A 26,280-nucleotide genomic window follows, 5' to 3' on the forward strand; every position below is an offset into this window, starting at 1 on the left:
GAGAGAGAGATTCTCTCCAGCAACCTCCGGCACAGGAGTTGCGCTTCTTTTCTTCCTTCCTCCTTCGCGAAAAAAAAGAAAAAAAAATCTCTTAGTGAATTGCTCACACAAGGTCGCCGAAAATCTTTGTAACCTCGTTCTGGTGAAGAGTGTCCATTCTGAAAGATCTATCTGTGGCAGTTAGTTCTTGAAGAAGCCGAGTAGTTTGTCAGGCGACACAGTGAACTGTCTTCAGCCAAAGAAGACGACCATCGAACCCTGACAGCTCATGAGGGAAAAATGCGTGTTGTTGTCTATTGTTTCTTCAACAGAAATACTAAGTTACATGCTTCACGGTAAAAACAGAAGAAGAGGGGGGAAAGTATATAAGCAGCTAAGGAGGCGGGGAGAATTTCGTGTACAAGAAAGAGCGAGGGGGGAAGGCTTGGACAAAAAACAACCATAAGAACAAGCTTCTGGCTGCGGAGGGAGTAAGGGTTTTTGCAGCCAAGCATGCAAAATACCATATACTTAGTGGTGGAACGAATTAAAAACTTAACCAACAGTTTCACGTGTTTCAGTCTTAGGTATCACTACCTCTGAAAAAGGTTCGGAAAAAACTGTCAGAAGAGAAGTCATAACACATCGATGGCCTACCCATACTACTACTACTACTACTACTATTCTTGCCATCACTCTACTACGCCTGTCTACGAGAAGTAACAACTCGTCCTTTGAGCGTGGACGCGCGCTCTCCCTGTCAGTGCGTATCGTTTAAAGTAAGAACGTTTTACGACGCCCGTTAACAGCTCAAAGACAACATAATGGTTTACTGTCAACGATTTCGGCACAGAAACTCTAACCGTCAAAATTTTACAATATTTCTTGTGTTACTGTGTTTAGTAGACTGCACTTTACCAGTGTCTCTTCCTAGTTATCGAACATCAACCCATAATGTTTCAATAGTGGATAGTGTTAACAATACTGTTCCTACCAAAGGTGACAATTTCGATTACGAAGACGAAGTTGATGTAGCCGCGGACGATAGCGAAGTTTATCAAAATCAATGGTTTGAAAGTAGTGCAACAGTGATTGATGCTTTAAAAACTTGTCCTTTGAACCAAGAATTGGTGTCTTGTTGGAAAGGGCGGGTTTTGGACATCCTCTTAGCTGCTAGAGATACATCTGTTCGGGTGCTGAAGGGGATATTTTTTGTTCATGAATCAGATACAGACAACACCGTTACTGAAGAACAAGAAGAAGATACGCCTTCGATGAACGATGATCAAGCGTCTTTAGATCAAGTTTTGAAGGAAGAGTTCAAAAAGTTCCTTCAAAATCATTATCTTTTAGTAAATATATTTCCAGGAACTGCTCTGAGATTCGCTCTAAGCAAAAATGATTCCGAAACTGTCAACATGGGGATGGAGTTGTATGAGACGCAGCGAAGTTGTAAGTAGCTTTTCATTTATTACTTTTTTAAAATTTAAATTATTTACTTATATTGGTTTCTCCTTAGGCAAATCTGTAGATAAATAAAATAACCCATAAAGCTAAACATGTCCGGAACGTTCTGTGGACAGTCTCACAGGATCCATACTTGTCACACGAGACATTCAGGCTCGCAGTATAAACCTAAAAGATAATGGACAAATATACTCGAATTTCCTTGGACTTCAGTGGAACGTGCGTTACATGGTATAATATTTGGATGTCCGTAAGCATTCTTCTAATTATCCCGGAATAAACCCAAAAATGTTCCACAGGAAGTTCCGTTTCCGTGACATACCCGGACATTTGAATTTTCATAGGATGTCCGAAGTATGCCCACTGGCAAAATTAGGATGTCTTGTGGGCATTTCGGTATCCCAGAAATGAAACCCCCTTGGATGCGCAAAGGAATGTATCTACGTTGCGTGGGAAGACATGTTTTGATATTTTTAATATTAGGTATTAACAATTCTCCTTTTGGAGGTAAATGTTAAGCATTCTTACCATTCGAGGATCCGAGTTTGATTCTAGTAAGTTATATGAAGTTCGGATTTCAAATTAACCTATCCACATTAAAATGGGATGTTAAAATCAATTTTACATAAACTTACAGCAATTTTACTCCGGCGTGTGTTAACTGCATGAAGTCTATAAATACTAGAAACATTTCATATTATAATTAATTGTATTAAAATTTCATGACAATTCACAATGTGCTACACAGACTATTATATACGCAAAAGTTCTAATCCCTACTCTAGTGACTAGAACGCGTGTCTTTGATTTACAGAGTTCCGGGTTCGATTCCTTGTCGGAGGGCATCAACGCATTACATGAGTTTAGACTCCACTTTAAACTGTAGATCTTGAGTTGTATAGCTTCAATGTTGACAAAAAGGAAATAAACACAAACTAAAATCTCAACAAAAAAAAGTGCTTACTAAACTTTTATTTACTGCATTTTTATATAAGGTGTTCAGAGCACAAGGGAATCAAGTCACATTATCAAAGTTAGACATAGTTTGTGATGTATTTTGAGTTTAGCGCCCCTTTGAGCAGCGCAGTTATATGATTCTCTCACCATATATGAGATCCCATCGGGAATCAAAACCGGGTCTCCCACGCCAGAGGCGAGTACGCTAACCACTTAACTACGAGGGAGCTAACATGAAGCTTGTACGAAGTGTTTAATTACAGGAAAAAACTTACACTTTTTTTTCTATTTGCCGTACAAGAATTTAATACAATATAATAAGAGTTTAATATAACTGGAAACGAATAAGCTCTGAAAGGAGTTTTAGATAGAGATCTGAAAGATGTAACATGTCCAAAATGACAAAAAGTGGACTTATGTATTGAACGCGCCATATTTTACAAAGGCACAATATACTTAGCTGTGTCTAAGAGCTGATTCGAACGGGGAAAAAAATGAAACGAAATGTTTCAGCTTAACGTACCACATTTATGCCCTTTAGGCTAAGGGAGACGATAGGCTAATTAAAGCAAGTGAATAATGATAGACGAATTGGTGGAATGAGAAAGTGAAAGGAAACGGGAGTATCCTGAGAAAACCCACGAGCACAGTGTTGTCCACCATAAACTACTCGGCCGGGGCTCGAACCAGGGACCTCACGCACCAGAGGTAAGTGCTCCATCACAGCCTCCCTGGTTTAAATTAATTGTGTCAGTTGAATCAAAAGAGGAAAATTATATCCCGTTCTACACAGAAACATGTTAAATAATGATTATTTGTCTTAATAATTTTAGTTTAATATGGACTCTCAAACAAAACTATTGACAAAATCTTGTTTGAATCATAAGAGCATTTTTCATCCTCATTTTTTAAAAAAAAAAATACTAACCATATGAAAACAACACATAACCTATTTTTTAATTAGATAATATAATATTGGATAATGTTATAGGAAACTAGGAGAATATGCTGGTTTATTCAGCTTTTCCCCCTATTGCTAAGCCCTCGTGAAGTAAAATGTATGTCACACGCAAACACAAAGATCTTTAAATTTCCAGCAAAATAGGGTTCTGTGCCCACAGTTCAACCCAAATTTTAGTGTGTACCCATATCAGGGATGTAAGCAGGGAGTATGTTCTAGGGAGTATGTTTCGAGTAACCCCCTCTCGAAGTCCCGACTTTTCTGTAAATTTAATGTAATTTTAGGAGTGATTTTACAAATTTAATATAATTTATCCTCATATTAAATTTAGACCCCCCCTCCAAAAGGATGAGACAGGAAGGGCAAAAGAAACCTTTAGGAGAAAGAAAAGTCTGTTTCGTGGGACCTTGAATAAAGAGCTAAGAAAAAGACATAAAATGTTTCATGTGCAGTATTGTGCTGTATAGGGCAAAAACATGGACATAACAAAGAATGACGGAAAAAGACTGAAAGCTTTAGAAATGTGGGTGTTGAGAAAAATAGAGAAAATTAGTTTGGTCAAACGGAAAACGAATGAGTGTTAGGAATTGTGGGGGAGGAAGAAACAATTTTAGACATTATTGAGGAAAGGAAGAGAAACTGGTTGAGACATTGGCAAAGAAGGAATTACATCATGAGGGACATGCTAGAGGGTATGGTGGCAGGAAAGAGAAGGAGGGGGCGAAGGATGCTACAGTTGATGGACGATATCAAAACAGAAAAATCGTATGTGAAGACGAAGACCGTGAAGCATGGAAGCTTCTCAGTTGCAGTAAGTGATCTGCCAATAATGGCGGAATATCTGTGATGATGATGATATGACAAAAGTTTTGGATCCCTCCCGGAATAAATTACTGCGTACATCCCTTATTATTATTATTATTATTATTATTATTATTATTATTATTATTATTATTATTACAACTCTGTTGGATCCTGATTAGAAACGAAACAGTTTGTGTATATATACTAAAAGTGAAGCTGACTATTGTGGCTTTCGATTGCTTACTCAACAAAATTATTTTTTTTAGGCTTTAATTATTAAGCTCATGATTAAGTAGCACGTGCACAAAGGAGTATGTCATCATTATGAAATAACAGACAACAAAACACGTAGCCTACCAGTTAACAATATAACTATTTTGCTACATAGACGGTACATTCATAAATAACAACTTCTTTCAGCAATAAAATTTCTCAATTGTTATCGATAACAAATAATACTTTTTAACAAAAAGATTTTTGAGATTTTCTCGAAACCCACGCATCAGAATTTTCTCTCAAGTATGTTATTTTGTTCGGCATGATGTGTGACTGATACACGAGATAGTATCAAAAAGTTTCGAGAATAGTTCTGTTTACAAGAAAGTACTTTATTTATCTACGTTTACACACTATCACCTTGTACAGCAATACAGCGTTTCTGCAATCGCCGTAATGTGTCCTGGAAGTCTTCTTTTTTTAAACGTGTCAAGCACCTTCTGTGATTCGGGCTGAATCTCCGCAATGGTGTCCAAACGGCGACCTTTGAGCTGAATCTTCAGCTTCGGGAAGATGGCGAATTCCGCAAGAGCCAAATCTGGCGAGTAGGGTAGGTGCGGAAAAATGAAATGAAATCTTTGAGTTTTACGTCCCACGGTTATGACGGTTAGGCTAAAGGAAACGGTGATGATGAGTGATGAATGAAATGGTGGAATGAAGAAAGTAGGAGGAAACGGGAGAACCCCGAGAAAACCCACATACACGGTGTTTGTCCACCACACAGTTTACTTGGCGGGGGATGGGATCGCATCCGGGACCCCAAGCACCAGAGGTGAACGCTCTACCACTGAGCCACCACGGCCCTGGGTGGGTACGGAATTGCGATCAACTTATTTCTGGTGAGAAACTCAGTGTAAGGAGAGCACTGTGACAGGGTCCATTGTCATCATGGGGCAGACCGATTTTGGCGCGCCACAGTTTCGGTCGCTTTTACTGAATGTCCTACTCATTGTCTACGAAGCCTTAAAACCTGGCAGTAGAACTTGCTACTGATGGTCTGGTCCCTGGGGACGAGTACCTGATGCACAATGCTACGAATGTTGAAAAAGACAATGAGAATGCACTTGGTCGAACTGCGGACCTGCCTTGCCTATTTTAGTCGTGGAGATGATGGGCTTTACCACTGTGCAGATTATGTTCCTTTGTCTCAAGGTCGTGCCCGTATATCCAAGTTTCGTCGCCGGTAATAACCCTCGACATGAAAGACGCGTCATCAACGACATGCTGACGGAGATCTTTGCAGACTTCAAAGCGGTATCCTTTCTGCACGTGGATCAGCAGCCTGGGGACGAACTTGGCAGCAACACGCCGCATGTTCAAATCTCACGTGAGGATTGCTTAATCTGTTCTGAACGAAACACTGACAATGTTAGCAAGTTGTGGATTATTCTCCAATGATCCTCATGCACAAGTTGCGGAATGATGTTAACATTTTCGGGCATTGTGCTCGTTGAAGGTCATTCTGATCTCTTGCTCTCTTCCAGTGATGTTTTACTGCTCACGGCTTTACCCAGAATCATAAAATGAAATAAAAATTAAAATTTTAATGCCTTTCCCATGCTTATGCCCTTTAGGTTAAAATAAAAGAGGAGTGATTAATAAAAGTGAACAATTAAAAAAGAATCTGTGGGTTGAGAAAATGAGATAGTACGTTCGAACTTCAAGAAAACCCACGTGGACAATGTTTATCCACCACAACTCCAGACAAACTCACTTGATCTGGAGTCGAATTAGGGACCACCTTGCACCAGGTATGAGCACTGTAATACTTAGTTACTGTTCCCTGTTATCTGAAATTATGTAAAGAAATTCATTATCTTGTAACAATTTATCATACAATGCTCTCTGTGTACCCACTAAACTTTACAGCAGGAACGTAGATGATTTTTTTAAAAAAATCTGAATGACTAAAGGCATAACAAAGAAACGCTTGAATCTTTAAGAGCGCGAGTCATTACAAGTAGACTGTCGTTGTTCAGAGTATATGTATCATCGTCAGCAAAAGACGTACAATAATAAACTCAATTTGATTGTATTAATTAACAGTATATATATAAATATAAAGAAGGGCAGATCCAAGGGGGACTATAGGGGCTATAGCCCTGCCTTGACCCTCAGGTATACACTGGATAAAATGGACTTCAATCCTGTTTTACAGTGGATAAAGCGGCAAACTATGGTTTAGCCCTCCCTTGATCATATCACTATATATATATATATATATATATATATATATATATATATATATATATAAGTGGCTACGTTTGTAACTTAATAACTCCTGGACCACCCGTCTGATCTCGATCAAATTTTCAACATAGGTGAGGTTCGGACCTGGAATGTTTTTTATCATTTCATTTTGACGCTGCAACTTAGGAAAGGGAGAGGGGGAGACATATAAAAATGATCGAAAATGACCGATATTAGTGTCGAATCCATAGTTTTTGGGGTTCCTACTATTGATTGGTGACAGTTTTGGTGTCGTTTATGTCCAAAATGAAAATTATTCTCACCTCTCACCGTGCGAAGAACGGACATTCTTGTAATCCCTACATGTAATATATATATGTTACATATATTTAGGCTCTAGTACCTACTATATGAACAATCTATTCCAGCAGCAGAGAAACAAGCAATTATTATTGCTAACGAAATGATTGGTTTTTAGCGCCATAAATATTAGTTTTCTTTGATTTTCTCAAAACATACGTGTGGGAAATTACCCTCAACTATGCCATTTTGTTCAATTCGATCTCATCTATCGACTGATATATGAATCAACTTCGAACACTACTGTAATTAAACAGAAAATGAAGTTTAAGGCTTATCATAATTTTGAGAAATAGCTTATTAACATACTAAGTGTTATCTTCTTACTAACATCATAATAAAGAGCTTGAAATGCGCATGCTTAAATTTCATAGATTTACACACAAATTCGGATTCCTCGGAAACTGAGCATGAGGTTTTATATCACACACATCATTTTGTTCACCTTATTGTTTCAATAGTGCACGTTTCATCTTTGGACATTTTTTTTTTTCGAATTTTGTATCATTATTGGTGCATATTAAAACCCCATTTGAAGGATATTAACATTTTCCAGGGGATATGCGAAAGGTACAGTAAAATACTTCGTGTCAAATTATCTTATATTATTATGTGTACCAATTGATACATTTTGGTCTTTAAAGTAAATATTATCTTACGGTTGATCTACACCAAAACTACAATTAAGGCACTGACATGTGTAAAATGCACTACTAATACACCAAAAGTAATTATATTCCATTAAATAATATGTACTATGTCTTAAGAACACGGTAAGTGTGGAGATATGAGCAAATTTGAGACTACGCTTACCTCTCATCTTGCCAGTAGCAGGTGCTATTTCGGCAACATTTAGCTAGAGAGAGACAAGCCCCTGCCGCAAATATCTTCTTTTTTTTTTTTAAAAAAAAAAAATAATTTAACCTAGGATTTCATTTAATCTAGCCCCCTTTCTACTACACTACTGACACATAGGTTATGACATTGGAAACGGCCGGTTAAATTGAGGGTGCTAATTCCTAACTATTTAAGCTCTGTTAAGGTAATTTCTTTTCATTTTTGAGATACAATCTAAATCCGTTCCAGATAGATTTCTAAGGGCACCACTGTCAAAAGGGTTACGACATTGAAAACGGTCGGGTAAACCAAGCGTATTAATTCCAAAGTTATTGTCCGTTATTTTGATACCCTGTTTCGTTCTCTCGATACAAAACGTTATACAGAGCCATACACGAATAAACCGAACGTAAAAGGGTCTTTTACCTGATGACATATTTAAAAAATGTAGCAACAACCATCTAACTTTTCTAATTATGACTGGTACTTTAATGTGTTCTCAATGCTCCTTAAAAAAAATGGTTCCAAACCTGGGAAGTGTGAAGAGTGAGTAAACAGGGGAGCAAGCTACTGACAAATAAACTAGGTACAATTGTAATTATAAATATTACGAATGTTCTAACAAAGAGGTGTTAAATTAAATACCACACATTTCTACCACTTCCAGTTTTAGTAGAGAAATTAGAATGCATATGGAATATACTCTTCGAATGCTTAATTAAATGCAGAAAGCCACTTCTCGCTGTCTATTATCGTTTTTACTCTATAGCAATTAATGTTAATACCGGAAGTGGTTGATTTCTGTCACTTCCGATTTGAATAGAGGGTTGATCAGGGATGTTATCAAATAGAGGACCTGACCATACAACAAAATCGTGAAGCCATACGTCACAGTTTTGCCACACACTTACTCTGCCCGCTCCGCGCCACTAAGATCGCAATGTGTCGAGCCAACAATCATGGCGGAAATGAGAGTAGCCAACCAAACTTGCCGGCTCAGACGATGCTCGGTTGTTTTTTGGCTTCATTGAGTTCATAGGATGAAGATACGTATGGGCAGATCCTCTATTTTGTAACATCCTTGAGGTTAATAGAGAAGATGGTGCTTATTCTTAGAACACAACATTGATTCAAAAAAAAAAATCAGCTATTCATTATCTCTACTTGTTCATGCTGTATGTAGATCAAAATTGATATCGGAAGTTGTAATTGATTTCTGTCACTTTCGGTTGAAATAGAGAGTTAAAATATAGAACTAACTAACTAACTAACTCTATTGCCTATGGAACCAGGAGGTTCAATTATGCGTTCACAAAAGCTCTCCACTGACTTCTATCCTTAGCTAACTGCATCCAGTTTCTACTTTGTATTCCAATCTCTGCAAGATCCATCTTAATATTGTCCTCCCATCTGCGCCTAGGTCTTCCTAATGATCGTTTTCCGATTGGTCTTCCAGTCAAGACTTTGAAAGCGTTTCTACTTTCTTCCATTGTAGTTACATGACCCGCCCACCTAAGCCTCCTAGACTTGACGACCCTAATAATGTTGGGTAAACCGTGTAAATTATGTAGTTCCTCGTTATTAAGTTTCCGCCATTCCCGTTCCTCTTCGGTCCGAATATTTGTCTCAGGATCTAGTTCTCAAATACTTTACTTTGTGGTGGACAAACACCGTGTGCGTGGGTTTTCTCGCGGTTCTCCCGTTTCCTCCCACTTTCTTCATTCCACCATTTCATTCATTACTCATCATCACCGTCTCCTTTAGCCTAACCGACATAAGCGTGGGACGTAAAACTCAAAGATTTCATTTCAATTTTTCAAATACTTTCAGTCTATGTTCTACCCTCAGAGTAAGCGACCATGTTTCGCAACGATACAGAACAACAGGCATGATTATCGTTTTGTATATTTTAAGCGTTAAAATATAGGGATAAAATATTTCTTGGAACGCTTAATTGGTTGCAGAAAATCTCTTCTCGCCATCTTTTACCGTTCTTGCTCTATAGCGATCAATGTTAAAACTGGAAATGATTGATTTCGATCATTTTCTGTTTTGAACATAACCTTCATCAACGAGCTCGATTCCTGGATTCTGATCTTCTACATCCTGGTCAAAATTAATGGAGACCCATGAAGTAGCTCTTCAGATTTTTTTTTTTCTCCCGGACACAGTTTTGATTGGTAAACCGATATCGATCACAAGGACAATGTGTGTGTCGTACATAATGTACGGAGCTTATCCGATCATGCGTAAATGAACGTAGATCGACCTTGCTTAGTATGTGTGTGGAATAGTTTCATATTCACATTTCTGGTTCATTTTGTGCTAAAAATTTATGTTAAACTCCAAACCACCACTGAACTAACTAACTCTATGGCCTATGGAACCCGGAGGTTCAATGCTGCTTTCACAAAAGCTCTCCACTGACTTCTATCCTTAGTCAACCGGATCCATTTTCTATTTTGTATTCCTATTTCCTTGAGATCCATTTTAATATTGTCCTCACATCTGCGCCTAGGTCTTCCCAATGGTCGTTTTCCGACTGGTCTTCCAGTTAAGACTTTGAAAGCGTTCCTACTATTTTCCATCTTGAGTACATGACCTGCTCCCTGAGCCTCCTAAATTTGATAACCCTAACAATCAATTAGTTAACAGAAATTAGAAAGTGTCATCTCTTTCATATGCTGCCAGTTTGGAATGTGAGTAAAAAGTCTCCAGTATTGTACAAAATTTAAAATTTTGATTGCAAGACAATTAACGTATGGAGTCTGGAACAGTATCTCATCGGAAAAAAAAAAGATTTTGTGTAAAAGCGTGACAAACTGATTTGCAAAATTTGACCCAACTTTACCGTAAACAGAGACGGAACTTAAACAAAAAAAAAAAGCATGTAGAAAGAGGTAAAATATGTGTAGCAAAGTGCGTTAGCGTGTGTGTTCCATACACTGCGTATTTACGGTTTCCTTCCTTGCTTTAATGAATGTGTACTATAATTTTTTTACACACACGCATATGCCAATTTTTGCCAGATTACATGTAACCTATAATTAATTACAGAATTCAAGATTAAGCAATTATTCACACTTTTATTTTATTATAAATAACTGTGTGAAACATGCACGATATGACTTAGTGAAGTACTAATATAAGTCAGAAAGTATAATGTTAAAATTGTTCCTATTAAACTAATGAAATCCGGCATACTATGGAAACAAATATAACATATTTGTAGCAACAGGAGAAAATCAGTCGAAACATCTACTTTTGCCATGATACAATCGTTAAAATTGTTTCAACTAAATTAACCAGAAATAATTTCTTTCAATTAATGTTTTTGTTGTTTGTAGTCATTCATGTCTGAAGGAAATCAATGATAAATAACTAATTTCGTTTCAAGTTTATCTTTGTCTCATTTGTAGTCATTCGTAATGAAAAACGAAAATTAGAAAAATGAAACTTCTAATTTTATATTACGTTCCGCGCTATGTCCTTTAGGCTAAAGGAGATGGATAATAAGTAAACGTGGATTATTATGAAATAATTGGTGGAATGACAATGTAGGGGAAGTGGTAGAACCCGAGGAAAACCCACGAACATAATGTTCTCCATCGTGAACTTACCAGCGACCTCTCGCACCAGAGATGAGAGCCCTACCAATGATCCATCGGGTAGGTTCATTCACTTCACGTTTGAGTCAACGATGATAAAGTTTTTCATTTTATTTATTTTTTGGGAAATCCTTTTAGGACACATGAAAGGTCACTTCCTTCTGAATTTGGTGTATAAGGAGGTCATTGGCAATTTAGAGAAACTAAGAGAATTTAGAAATGAAGTCAATATAGGAATAAGATCAGTATGTAACCGCATTTAGCATATGTGAGAGGCATCATTTTTGCGTCATACAAGACCGAGTACAATCGTTCGGTGTTTCCACAAAACGGGTCTTCATTTAAATCTCAAATCCAGATTCGAAAACAGGTCTCTAAATCAGTTTTGGTTATCCTTAAGTGAAGAATATTCCGATCTGAGCAGAAAACCTTTGGAATTTGTTAGAGACATTTTCAACTGCATATTTATGTGAAACAAGTTTCTTTGCTCTCTGAGCAATTAATATAAAGTACAAAGCCTACTGGACGTTGATACCGTTCTGCATCTTATAGTTTCAACATTGGGTCCATGTTGTTACAGTTTCACGTTTGCTTGTAGAAATAAACGTCAGCAAATGAGTTCATAAAAATGACTTTTCAGAGATAAAAAGAATATATATGTGACTGTAAAATTTCAAACTCGAAAGTGAAATGCAGTTTTGTCTCACAAAATTTGTAAAATTTCAAACTCGAAAGTGAAATGCAGTTTTGTCTCACAAAATTTGTAAAATTTCAAACTCGAAAGTGAAATGCAGTTTTGTCTCACAAAATTTGTAACATTTCAAACTCGAAAGTGAAATGCAGTTTTGTCTCACAAAATTTGTAAAATTTCAAACTCGAAAGTGAAATGCAGTTTTGTCTCACAAAATTTGTAAAATTTCAAACTCGAAAGTGAAATGCAGTTTTGTCTCACAAAATTTGTAACTCTTAAGTTCATTAATTCAATAACAAATAATACTAGTAATAAATACTAGAATTAAATATAAATTTGAATATGTCTCATTCTACTTTGCCGGTTTCTCACATTTCTCTATATCTTTTGGCTGTCTGCGAGTATTAAAAGATTAAAAACCACTGAATTAGATTAACGATAACTAATTTGTTGCAAGTTTTGGTAGTTTATTTGTATTCCTCATATTGCAACTAAATCCACGATAAAACTATTTCTTGCAAATATGTTACACTAGCAGCGTTCACCCCGCTTCGCTGCGGTCACCCCGGAACGCAATAAACTTTGTTACTTAGATAATTTTTACTTTTTCGCTTTCAAGTGATATGATAAAAACCATAGAAGATTGCAGTAAATCTTAACATTATATCGCCTGTCATTTATGTTAACCCGCCCCGCTTCGCTGCGGTCATCCCGGTGCTGGCATATTGTAAAAGTGTCTCTAAAAATAAGCAAATCAATTAAAAAATTTTAAACAGAAGATTCAAGCTATTTTCCGCTGTATATCGCCTGTCATTTATGTTAACCCGCCGAGTGACACGGTCATGCGGGTTGCATATAAATACGTTTATTTTTACCTATGATGAACTAACAAAGGATTTGTGGACACCTGAATGGTCAATTATCTCAAGACACTGGTAATTAAAAATTAAAGTGATATGATAAAAACCATCTAGGGTCCAAATCCTAATAACCCCCCAAAAATGAAAGAAATTGGTTCAGCCGTATTAGCGTGATGAGCGGACAAAGAATTGTACGTTCTCTTTTATATATATAGATTTTGCTTTCACTTGTATTCTTTTATATTTTTAACAGTACAATGAAACAAATAAAATCGAGAAAACTAATATGTTCTTGACCTTAATTTGTTTTGAGTGGTGTCTTCAACGTTTTCATGGTTATTCCCCTTCGCGGTTATTCCTCATTCGAGAATTTTCGTGGATTTAATCCCTTAAGAAGAATGTCGTTGTGGCTTTTCCTCTAAAAGAACTGACCTTGTTCAAGGGCTCAAAAATCAATTATGGATGAACGAAATGTATATACAGTACTTTGTAAATTATTAATGCATTGAAAATAGATTAATCATCACTGCATTTCAATCATGAACTATTTAGATCAAAACTCTTATCAAATCTTATCTTCGGCGAAACGGGATATCCCGTTTGGCCGAATCCCCTTTCGCCAAAAATGGAGTTAGGGAAATCTTGACCTGTTTGAGGGATTTTTCCTTGAGAGTCAGGGAAAGAATTTCCTTGACGGGTTGAAACAATTTCGTGCACAACGACGATAAGTAAAACTCGAACTAGCCTCCATTTTATTATCAGTAATGTGTGCTTTCTAATACATAATGTGGTTTATTTTTTATATTTTCGGCGGATATGGTAATGTAAATAAGTTGATGCTGTAATGCAATTCAAACATACCATATAATTTAAATAAATTTTATTTGGGATTTATTGAAAATCGTACATACAAGTACACATTATTGATCATGGTATCCATCAAAATCTTTCGCAGTCCATTACTTTTCTTGAATTATTCTCACTTCACGGTTGCAGTTCCTTCACTATGCAGCTCCTAAAATTAATAATAACAATAAAAAAAAAACTTTAGTACATTTGAAAGGGAACTTAACGAACTGATTAAGAGAATCTACAATTTCATAAGAGGAAACAAAAATTAAAGGTTATATTTTCCCTTGTGATGAATGTTCTTATAAAACGTTTATTAAATTTACAAAAAATGTATTCAATTCTACCTAGTGGTTTGCTAGAGCTTTCCTTTTATTTTAAGCAGGCTTATCAAGAAATACCTTATTAACTGCGTTAAATTGCTACAGTGTACCACCAATATACTAATGATAAGAGGAACAAAGGCAAGACAAAAAAAATACTATACAGCACGATTTATAAATGGAATAGAATTAAATATGAGGTACACAATCATTCGCATGCTGAATCATACATCCCTATCAGTATTAATTTTGCTAGTTACGATACAGGCAGAAACTTTCAGGCAGAAAATTCAAATGTTACGTACCTAGATGAAAACAATATGATACTGCATCTATGTATTGGAAAAGATCTATCTCTCGAGACACTAGTCTCTGTTTAAGAGTTTGAATCCTCTCATTCAGCCGCCTATAATTCGGATTTTGTTTCCTTGGCGCATTTCCCACTTCCAACATCTTCATTGCAGTTTTATTTTCAGCTCGCTCTTGTTTCGTCAGTTCTAGAAAGACGAAGATATTTGGATGTTCCTTTGCGAGTCTTTTGTTGAATTTCGAATGCCATCCTTCCACATGATTCGTTGTCCTAGGACCATCATTATTGAAGTGATTCCATATATCGCTGAAATAAACACACCCAAACGATGAATATCATCAAATAAAATTGAGAAAAGATCAATGTACAAACATAATATTATAACTTGAGCTGCCTAATTTGATTTTTACCACGGGATAAAAACATCTATTCAGTTAAAAAAAAATGAAACCGCAAAAATAGATAATTTAAAAATACATATAAAATAGAGCAGTTTAGAAACCTTATTTATCTTTTCTTCTATTGTATTTTCCGAATTTTCACTAGTCTCAAATGTTGTATTGCAAATACCGAAACTGTTACAATATTCTTGCTATATACTAGGTTCTACACACGCTAATGAAGTGTAAAGGTTTTATATTAAAGAAGAAGATAATACATTAATACTCACGGTGAAAAAAATTGCATCCGATTCATCAACCCATGTTTCCACCAAATAATCATGGAATTCTTCTTTATTGATAACGTTCGGTGCATTTTCTTGTAGATAAATGAATACATCTACTACACTCTCTACAGGTATTCCTCAAAATACAGTAATTTTCCCTTGCACTTGGTACTCACAAACGTAGCCATTCTTCACTTGTATACCCCACGAAAGCAACAATTTATTTCACTAACACAAGAACTAAACCATTAAACTGAGAATTTAAATAATATATCTCAATTATATATATAAATTGAGAATTTGTTTGTCTCTTTTAGATTCCCATGAAAAACATAAGTCCCTAACCAGTCAAGGAAATTCTTTCCCTGACTCTCAAAGAATAATCTCTCAAACAGGTCAAGATTTCCCTAACTCCATTTTTGGCGAAAGGGTATTCGGCCAAACGGGATATCCCTTTTCGTCGAAATCAAGATCTGATAAGAGTTTTGATCTAAATAGCTGTAAGGTCGTTCGGCGAAACGGGATTCGGCCAAACGGGTCCAAATTCAAACCTCCGTGCCCTCCTTAAATGACCCCCCTGCATGAGAAATTATTATCTAGTACATTTTTTTGAAAATCAGTGTAGAAAATATCAAAATACGTATGCAGATTATATAAGAGTTAATCCTGGTTACTATTACTAGTATCACTGGAATAAATAATAATAATAATCAAGCACGTAGCCAAGGTGGGTCCGGACCCTCCTTCGAAACCAGAAATGAAAAAAATAAGGAAGGATGGAATAAAAATAACGAGAAAAAGAAGAATAAGCATTAAAAATAAAAAAGAAGCTACAGCAAGAGTTTGGTTACTCTTTCTTATGAGGAGCTTTGTATGGAGAATATGGCGGAGGGTCAATTTAAAATGAATATTATTGTAAATATATCCATTTTAGAATGTAAATATATCCATTTAGATTTTTAAAATAATATTAAATTTGTAATAATCAATATAGTTTCAACATACAGTTATTAAAATTAAATAATAATGTTATTGAAAAAGTAATTCACAGGATACCAAAACAACATGATACGTAATCAAATGCAGTTGAGTTTGTTCCTCTAGTCACTGTCTTAACTTAGATTTTGGGGATATGTTATTCTGGCAACACTGTAATTTCTGTGGATGGCAATACTGAAAATTCTTCAGGTTCATATTTTCTGTTGTAGAATAACATTATCTATGATTGTGGTAAGTTGCATTTCATTATCTCCTTTCACTTATGAAAATCAAGCAAAAGAAAAATTGTAAATTTTGTATTATTTTTAGTATGTCAGGCTCTTAAGGACCTTGGATGGACGACACAAGTGATATATTGACACTATTTCCTAGGATACTTTCATAACAAAAACTTATTTCTAAACATGTTAGTACTTGTCTTTGCAGTGCTTTATTTACCGCTGAAGCACCTTCTCTCCACGTGTAGTTTGACAGTAACGTTTCAGTAATTATAAATGATCGTCTACACTTACATGCATGGTTAATATATACTGTACTAGCTCCTATACGGAGAAAAGGAGCACTTTGGAAGAAACTGGCCACCAACGTATATCTTGATGACCACTCAGCGTGCTTCCTGTTCACGCGATTTAAGCTCAATGTGAGTGTAGATGTCTCTCATATATCTGAAATACAGCTGCAAATTTTAATTATAACATACGATGGTTAAGGATATTAAATGCTACCAGGGGCGGACTAAGGCAAAGTTTTCACCCGGGCAAAGTGACTTTTGGCACCTCCCCCTAGTCCTAGTCTACGGTATATTTTATATTTTATTACAGTGATTTTCATATTTTATTCAAAACGAAAAGTTAATACTCAAATGCATGATATAGGTATATCTACAACTTAAAAATATACAAATGCTATCAATTACATTGTGTTTTTTATTATTATTATTTATGTATCGGTATGTATAAACAGAAACAATATCGAACAGCATTTATTGAATACTACTAATTGCGACGTGAGGTGATTTTGAGTTTAACGTCTTTTTCAGCAGCGAGACTACATGAGACGGGACCTACTGATTAACGTGGAATCCGAAGCACATAAGCTCCCGCCGTGACATGATTACTGCTATCTTGTATGTAAATTGTTTTGTTATATCAATAACGTCAGGTGTCATTCTAGCATATATCCGACTATGTAACCATTTATTCTAATAACGTGAAATACCAATAAATATATTTAAGATATGTTGAATGTGTTTTACGTGGTGAGAGGAAGGATTTGAAGGCACTCGCTGATTTTCTTTCTCGTAGTGCCACTTTTAACCTCCCTCCTATGTTGTTGCAGAGTAGTATATTCGGTTTCACAAGTACAGTCGAAATGAATGATTTGGCATCAACTACGCATAGCGAAATAATAACATCTAGACACGACTTTCAACAAAGGTCGACAGTTTGGCGCGACGGTGTCATTGTTTCTAAGTTTAAGCGCTGTATACACTGTTCCCCTCCACTACTACTTTAAAAGAGTAACAGATAACTAACTCACTCTATGACCTATAGAACCCGGAGGTTCAATGCCGCGTTCACAAAAGCTCTCCATTGACTTTTATCTTTAGCCAATTGGATCCAGTTTCTACTTTGTATTCCTATCTCTGCGAGATTCATCTTAATATTGTTTTCCCATCTGCACCTAGGTCTTCCTAATGGTCGTTTTCCGATTGGTCTTCCAGTCAAGACTTTGAAAGAGTTTCTACTTTCTTCCATTCTAGCTACATGACCTACCCACCTAAGCCTCCTAGACTTGAAAACCTTAACAATGTTGGGTACACCGTATAAATTATGTAGTTCCTCGTTGTGAAGTTTCCGCCATTCCCCATTCCCGTTCCTCTTGGGTCCGAATATTCGTCTCAGGATCTTGTTCTCAAATACTTTCAGTCTATATTCTTCCCTCAGAGTAAGCTACCATGTTTCGCAACCATACAGAACAACAGGCATGATTATCGTTTTATATATTTTAAGCTTCAAATTCCTTGACAGAATTCGCGACGACAAGAGATCTTTAAGCGAAAAGAAACACTAATTCCCTGCTTTTCGTCGACATTTAATTTCTTCGTAAATATGATTTTCGTCTGTTAATATTGATCCTAGATATTTGAAACTATCCACTTTATCAAAAGTATTATTTAATATTTTAACGGCCCCATAATTTGCCGTATTACGGTCCCGGCGCACCTCCATGTATTTAGTTTTCTCTGCATCTACTTCTAAACCCATGTCCCGCAAGCGTTTAATAAGATTTTTGCATTTCTTTCTATTGTTTTCCTATCATCCCTATTAAATTTACATCATCATCATATGCCATAACCTGGTGAATACCGTTCAACTCTAGGCTCTGGTTGCTATCTTTGATTTTCCTTATAGCGTATTCCAGAACAAAGTTGAATAATAATGGTGACAACGCATCTCCTTGTTTCAGGCCATTTTCGTGTGAAAGCTCGTTGACAAAAATTTTCGCACCCGGACTTTACTTTGGGATTCATTTAAACATATCTTAATTAATCTAATTAGCTTTCTCGGTATTCCAAGTTCTGTAAGAAAGTTGTATAATGTTTCTCTTCTAACCGAGTTGTAGGCCTTTTTAAAATCAATAAATAGTTGATGTACCGGGGTATTGTATTCCCACTTCTTTTCGAGTATTTGTCGAAAGTTAAATATTTGGTCGATAGTTGATCGATTTCGTCTAAATCCGCACTGATAATCTCCAATAATTTCATCTGCGTATGGGGCCAATCTTGCTAATAGAATATTTGAAAGGATTTTATAGGATGTTGACAGAAGGGAAATGCCTCGATAATTATTCCAGTCAGTTTTGTCGTCTTTCTTGTGAATTGGAACAAAGATTGATTCTTCCCATTCTTGTGGCAATTTTTCCATGTTCCAGATAAGGAGAATGAGTTTGTGTATCTTGTTCTACAATTTTTCGCCTCCAGCTAAAATTAACTCAGCCGGAATTTCGCCTACACCCGGAGATTTGTGTTTCTTTAATTTCTTTATAGCGGTTTCTACTTCTATTCGGTTGTGTTCTCGAATATACGGTTTTGCAATGTGTATCTCCTTTTCTCCATGCACATTATTTTTTGGCTGCGTGTTGAGCAAATCGTCAAAGAAATCTTTCCATCTTTCTAAGATGCTATTCGTATCAGTGAGGACCGTCCCTTCAGCTTTCTTTAATATATAAGCACGAGGTTGATAGCTTTTCTTAAATTCGTTGATCGCCTTATACATGTCCCGAATGTTTTTATTTTTACTATTATCTTCAAGTTCCTTAATTTTAGCTTTCAAAAATCGCGTTTCTTTGTTCTAAAAGTTTTGGAAGTTTCCCACCTGATGTCTGCGAAATTTTGTGTAGTTATTTCATTCGGATTTTGTAACCAACGTAACTTTGCCTGTATTCTCTTCTCTGCTAGTTTAATGCATTCCTAGTAGAACCATGGTTTGCTCCTACGTATCTCCGCGTGTCCCAATTTTTCTTTTGATGAAATTTTAATGCTATCTCTAATTTCAATCCAAGTATCCTCAATACTATAGCATTCCGAATTTTCTAAAACCGAGAATCTATTGGAAACTTCAATCTAGTATTCCTCTCCTACCTGGCTCTCTTCTAATTTCTTTAAATTAAATCTTTCCGTTTTTGGACTGAATATTTCTTTTATTCAACGATAATCTCTCTCTTATTATCGCTGCTACTAGGTAGTGATAAGAGTCACAATCAGTTCCTCTAAACGACCGGACATCAATTATGCTAGATTGCCTTCTTCTATCTACTAAAACGTGATCAATTTGATTTATGTGTTTTTTGCGTCTGGTGAGGTCCAAGTGTATTTATGAACGTCGCGATGTGGTAATTTTGAACTCTTTACAATTAGGTTTTCGTTTGTTGCAAAATTCACCAGTCTAACACCGTTGTCATTACTTTCCTTATGCAAACTTTCGTTCCCTATAATCGGTTTGAAAATATCCTCTCGTCCTACCTTCGCATTGAAATCCCCTAATAGAATTTTCATATGGTATCGCGGGAGTTGGTCAAATATCCGTTCCACTTCTTCGTAAAAAAAATCAATAACATTAACAGATATAAAATTCAATAACGTTAATTCCTTGGGAAAAGTTCACAAAGACCATGGCCCGCTATAAACAATATCAACTCCTCATCCACTCTTTCTTCTACATGTCATGTCTCAATTTGTCGATACAACCCTACTAGTACTATGAAACTCCCTTCTTCCATGATGAAATTGACGTTACTTTACAACAATATAAACGAAAAAATCAGTAGAAAACATGTTATAAAATTTACTTTCTGAGGCTCGTTTTGGCGCCGCTCTGATTGTGGCGCCCAGGACATTTGCCCGGGTTGCCCGGCCCTTGATCCGCCCCTGGATGCACGTTTTACAAAGCACAATTTTTGTTTGTGAGGTACTTATATAAGCATTCGGCAATCTTTAAAAGTATAATTACGTTTACGGTAGGTATAATTAATGATGGAACATCCACTAAAATCCAAGGAAAGCGTTAGTTTCAAGTCAAACGTTACACTCTGCAAGCTAACAGGAATAGATAATAGATGCAAATGAATGCTGATAAAATACAGTGAAACGTAGAGACCGAAACATCAAAAGATACGGTAACGCACAGATACTACGAAATAGCATACTTTCGGATCTACCTATGAACCCACTCTTACAACCATTGCTGTTTGCTCACTTGTCATTTGATCTTTTTCATACTGCCCAAATAAGAATTGTCTTGTATTCTTAGCAATCTCTCTCCAAAATGGAAATAAATTTATTTTTTTGGAGAATACTTCTTTGTATTGGTTAGTAAATTATTCATCATCCTTGATTTGTTCAAAATCTATTATCTTTTTAACTAATAGACAAAGCAAAGGTAACCTTATTAGGGTTATCATGTTGTTTCATTGTAAATACAGGACGGCTGGAAGACGTCTGTGTCAACACTATACTCATGCACTCCAACCTTCATACATCATCATCATCATCATAAATATTCTGCCATTATTGGCAGATCATTTTCTACAGCTGAGAAACTTCCATGTTCCAGGGTCTTCAGAAAACCTATTCGTCTTCTCGTACTAATTTAGAAATAAGATACTACACAACCGACGTAATTCAACTTTTTTCTTTATTAAAAGATGTATATGAGAGCTAAAATACACATTACTTCTGCTGCGTAAGTAATGGGAAACAAAGGAGTTATAAAATTACAATAATTCTCTATCTTAGCACGAGGTATTGATTCAATTCTCAATGTGATTTAGGAACTGACGTACTCTAAATTGTCAGAGTGTACGTTTTTATTACGTCAATTTACATATTTCTAATAAGCTGAGCCAAGGTCTTTAGATTATTGTACACTATAGGTTAAACTTGTACATTGTACTTAATTAAAAGCTCTAATTAGTTACATTTAATTATTTTAGTTTGATGACTAATATCTAAACTCCATGTCATATATTTGTGCTCAAATCTAAATTTAAAAGCAACCATTATCCTATTTTGAAATTTTAAAATTGAAACAATATACGTAGTTTTCAAATTGCAATTAAATTGTCACAATAGTTTTAAATCGGCAACTTGTTTGTATACTTTGTTTAACACTCGATAAGGCAAATAGCAACATCTATTACCGTCAAACAGAAAAGTGAGAGCGCATGTAGCAATGTCTATTAGCGTCAAGCAGAAAAGTGAGAGCGCATGTAGCAACATCTACTAGACTCAAGCAGGAAAGCAAGAATACATGTAGCAACATCTGTTAGTGTCAAGCAGGAAAGCGAAAGCGTAGGTAGCAACATTTATTACCGTCAAGCAGAAAAGTGAAAGCGTAGGTAACATCATGTTTGAGCGTCAGGGAGGAAAGCGACAGCACAGGTAGCAACATCTATTACCGTCAAGCAGAAAAGTAAGAGCAGAGGTAGCAACATCTATTAGCGTCAATTAGGAAAGCGAGAGCGCAGGTAGCAACAACTATTGACGTCAAGCAGAAAAATGAGAGCGTTTGTAGAAACATCTATTAGCATCAACCAGGTAACAACATCTATTAGCTTCAGGATGGAAAGCATCTATTAGCATGACTGTTTATCATTAGAATTAGCGTGAAGCACGTACTGAGTAGTTTTCGGTTTATTATTAAGATCTTTATAATATTGTCTTTTTGTTTCTTAGTTTTTTAAGGAGTTTGGTTTACCGAAAGCTCCTTTTATATGTTTACTGTCTGTTCGCGTGTCATTCCTGAAGACAAATTCTCAAGAACAACTGGACGGATCACCATTACTATTGGCCAGAATGTAGAGGATCAATCACTAATAGCGTTCGTTGATGAAGATGATGTATTCATTGAGCTCGATAGATCTCAACTATTAGGCCTACCTGTTTTAACGCTGGTCATTATAAAAGAAAAATGGAAATAGATAACGAGAATCCATTCTTGACTCTCTTCTAAAACCAGAAGTAATTGAAATTCACTACAATATCCGGTTTCAATATTGATTTACACAGAGCAAAAATGATAAGAGCAAAAATGAAAATGAAATGAAATGAAATTATTGAGTTTTATGTCCCACAGTTATATCGGCTAGGCTAAAGGAGACGTGATGAGAAATGAATGAAAATGGTGGAATGAAGAAAGTGGAAGGAAACGGAAGAACCCCGAAGAAACCGACGCACACGGTGTTTGTCCACCACAAAGTTCATTTTGTGGGAGCCAGGATCGAACCCAGACCCCATGCACCAGAGATGAACGCCATACCACTGAGCCAATAAGAGCAAAGATGTGATTTTCTTGGAATTGATTTAAAGTTCAAAGAATAGATACCATCTTTTGTGTTAACGCTCTATTCAAACCAGAAGTGACATAATCCCTCCAATTCCGGTTTTAACGTTGATCACGTTTAAATTAAAAAGACGGTAATAGATAGCGAGAATCGGTTTTCAACAATTAATTAATCGTCGCAAGAACATAATCCATCTCCATTCTAATCTCTCTACTAAAAGCAGAAGTAATAGAAATCTATTACCACTTCCGGCCTCAATATTAATTGAGAAAATACCATGCCATTAGTAAACCTTAAACATAATAAATCGGTACCATGGCAGCTCCAAAGTTTTTGAGACGGGAATGGAAAGTAAGGGAGGAAATGCATTGTTGAGAGAAAACTAGAGACGGTGTGCAATTTAAATTTGAACAATCGTTTCTAAGTCTAATCTCAAGTAGCCGACATCATAGTTATTGTCCGGGAAGTGATGGTCGGGGAGAAATGCGGAAAATTGTTAGGGAGCAGACGACGCAGGGGAACTTCTATTATTGAACCGATAATAAATGTGAAACTTCAATTTTCACATTCTGTACACTATGATAAACCAAACTCATTCACGTGGTTTACTTTGCGACAATAAACTTTTGTACTGTACAGTATTATAATGATAATATTGAGTTTATGACAAAGTGATATATAACTGGTTCCATAAGGTTGAAGTTATAACCTACTCTAGGGACACTGAATCCATACAGATGACCACTTCACGCCCTCCCTTATCGTTTTTTCTATTACCTGCCGATAGACAAAGAGATGACAACAGAAAGCTAGTCAATCTGTAAGCCCGACCACATCTTGACTAGAAAACAATACAGCCGAACTGAGGTACAGTACTGTGAGAAATGCCAACAAAGCATCCTACCGCATGTTTATTCGAGAACATACTAGACGAAGGCTTCTTCAACGTTGTTGATTGAGACGCATGGTCAATGCAACGAAGCATCGTACCGCATGCTCATTCGAGAACATATTAGACAAAGGCTTCTCCAACGTTGTTGATTGAGACGCATGGTCAATGCAACGTTGCATCGTACCGCATGCTCATTCGAGAACATACTAGACAAAGGCTTCTCCAACGTTGTTGATTAAGACGCATGGTCAATGCAACTAAGCATCGTACCGCATGTTCATTCGAGAACATGCTAGACGAAGGCTTCTCCAACGTTATTGATTGAGACGCATGGTCAATGCAACGAAGCATGGTACCGCATGCTCATTCGAGAACATACTAGACAAGGGCTTCTCCAACGTTGTTGATTGAGACGCATGGTCAATCCAACTATGCATCGTACCATGCTCATTCGAGAACATATTAGACAAAGGCTTCTCCAACGTTGTTGATTGAGACGCATGGTCAATGCAACGAAGCATCGTACCGCATGTTCATTCGAGAACATGCTAGACGAAGGCTTCTCCAACGTTGTTGATTGAGACGCATGGTCAACGCAACGAAGCATCGTACCGCATGCTCATTCGAGAACATACTAGGCGAAGGCTTCTCCAACGTTGTTGATTGAGACGCATGGTCAATGCAACGAAGTATAGTATCGCATGCTCATTCGAGAACATACTAGACGAAGGCTTCTCCAACGTTGTTGATTGAGACGCATGGTCAATGCAACGTTGCATCGTACCGCATGCTAATTTGAAAACATGTTAGACGAGGGCGTCTCCAACGTTGTTGATTGAGACGTATGGTCAATGCAACTAAGCATCGTTCCGCATGCTCATTCGAGAACATACCGTACTAGACGAAGGCTTCTCCAACGTTGTTGATTGAGACGCATGGTCAATGCAACGAAGTATAGTATCGCATGCTCATTCGAGAACATACTAGACGAAGGCTTCTACAACGTTGTTGATTGAGACGCATGGTCAATGCAACGAAGTATAGTATCGCATGCTCATTCGAGAACATACTAGACGAAGGCTTCTACAACGTTGTTGATTGAGACGCATGGTCAATGTAACGTTGCATCGTACCGCATGCTCATTTGAAAACATGTTAGACGAGGGCGTCTCCAACGTTGTTGATTGAGACGTATGGTCAATGCAACTAAGCATCGTTCCGCATGCTCATTCGAGAACATACCGTACTAGACGAAGGCTTCTCCAACGTTGTTGATTGAGACGCATGGTCAATGCAACGAAGTATCGCACCGCATGCTCATTCGAGAACATACTAGACGAAGGCTTCTCCAATGTTGTTGATTGATACGCATGGTGAATGCAACGAAGTATAGTATCGCATGTTCATTCGAGAACATGCTAGACGAAGACCTTTTCAAAGTTGTTGATTGAGATGCAAAATCAGTGCACTCTATGATCTCTTTATCTCCCCATCGTCTCCTGCCTTTCTCTGCCTCGTTTTGGGTGTCTTGCCTCTGGTCAATGTGCGACCAGCCTAAGACTTCTATTTTTTTTATATGTGTTTACAAGTCCATCAGAAGCGTTTCCATTTATTGATTGATTGAATGTGGCTTTGGTGAAGTTTCGACATACACCTCTTGAATTTGACTGAATTGTAAATATTGTAAATCCCTAAAATTTACCGGAAAGATAATGGAAATGTGCCAATTAATAGTAATTTGTTCTTTATATTTATCTTAATATGAGGCTTGCTTTCCCTTTATAAACAAAATAATGAAACAAATTATTATTATTATTATTATTAGTATAACAGTAATAATAGGATTAGTAGTAAATGATAATAATAATAAAGTGTTTATTTAGCCACCTATATCACACTCCAGTGCGTGTTAATTGTTGTGTGAATTGCATGATTTATTAAGTGTAAAAAAGCGCAGTCACACTTCTTATCATTTCTGTGTATGTGACACCAACGCATTCATTAGTTTTGTCAGTTTTTTGCACTGAACTATGCTATGTGACAATAGAATTGTAATTATGACTTGTAAATTTGTTAATTGATTTCCTTCAGTGCATGATAATTTAATTCGTAATGCTTACGTAATAAATAGTGTTAAGTAATATTTGTTGTTAAGAAAACGAACAAAGTATCAGGTTGATTTTACTCGTCAATTTATTACTTGGACAGCACGTAACATCAACAACCAAAGCACTCGACAACCTAAACATCAACACCCAGAACATAGAGTTTAATGTTCCCTTTCAGTACCGATGAAATTACTTAAGACGAGAACTTAGAGCTTAACGTAAAACCGAATCACCTGGTCTACCCCCGGGAATCGCGCCCAGGTCTCTCGCTCCAAGGGCACATTTGTTTACCATAGGGG

At 36.5% G+C, this 26,280-nt stretch overlaps 1 protein-coding gene across 1 annotated transcript in view; it reads left to right on the top strand.

Annotated features, from left to right (window-relative positions):
• Window positions 1–436: 436 nt before the first annotated feature.
• LOC145666894 (uncharacterized) overlaps window positions 437–26,280 on the top strand; it is a 98,229-nt gene continuing 72,385 nt past the window's right edge. The window contains exon 1 of the mRNA XM_081734479.1: window positions 437–1,431. Within this exon, the coding sequence (XP_081590605.1) occupies window positions 804–1,431 (628 nt within the window). The 5' untranslated portion in view covers window positions 437–803. The remainder of the gene's footprint in view (window positions 1,432–26,280) is intronic.

Source organism: Thermobia domestica, chromosome 12, assembly GCF_964235325.1.
Source record: "Thermobia domestica chromosome 12, izTheDome1.hap1.1, whole genome shotgun sequence".
Lineage (NCBI taxonomy): Eukaryota > Metazoa > Arthropoda > Insecta > Zygentoma > Lepismatidae > Thermobia > Thermobia domestica.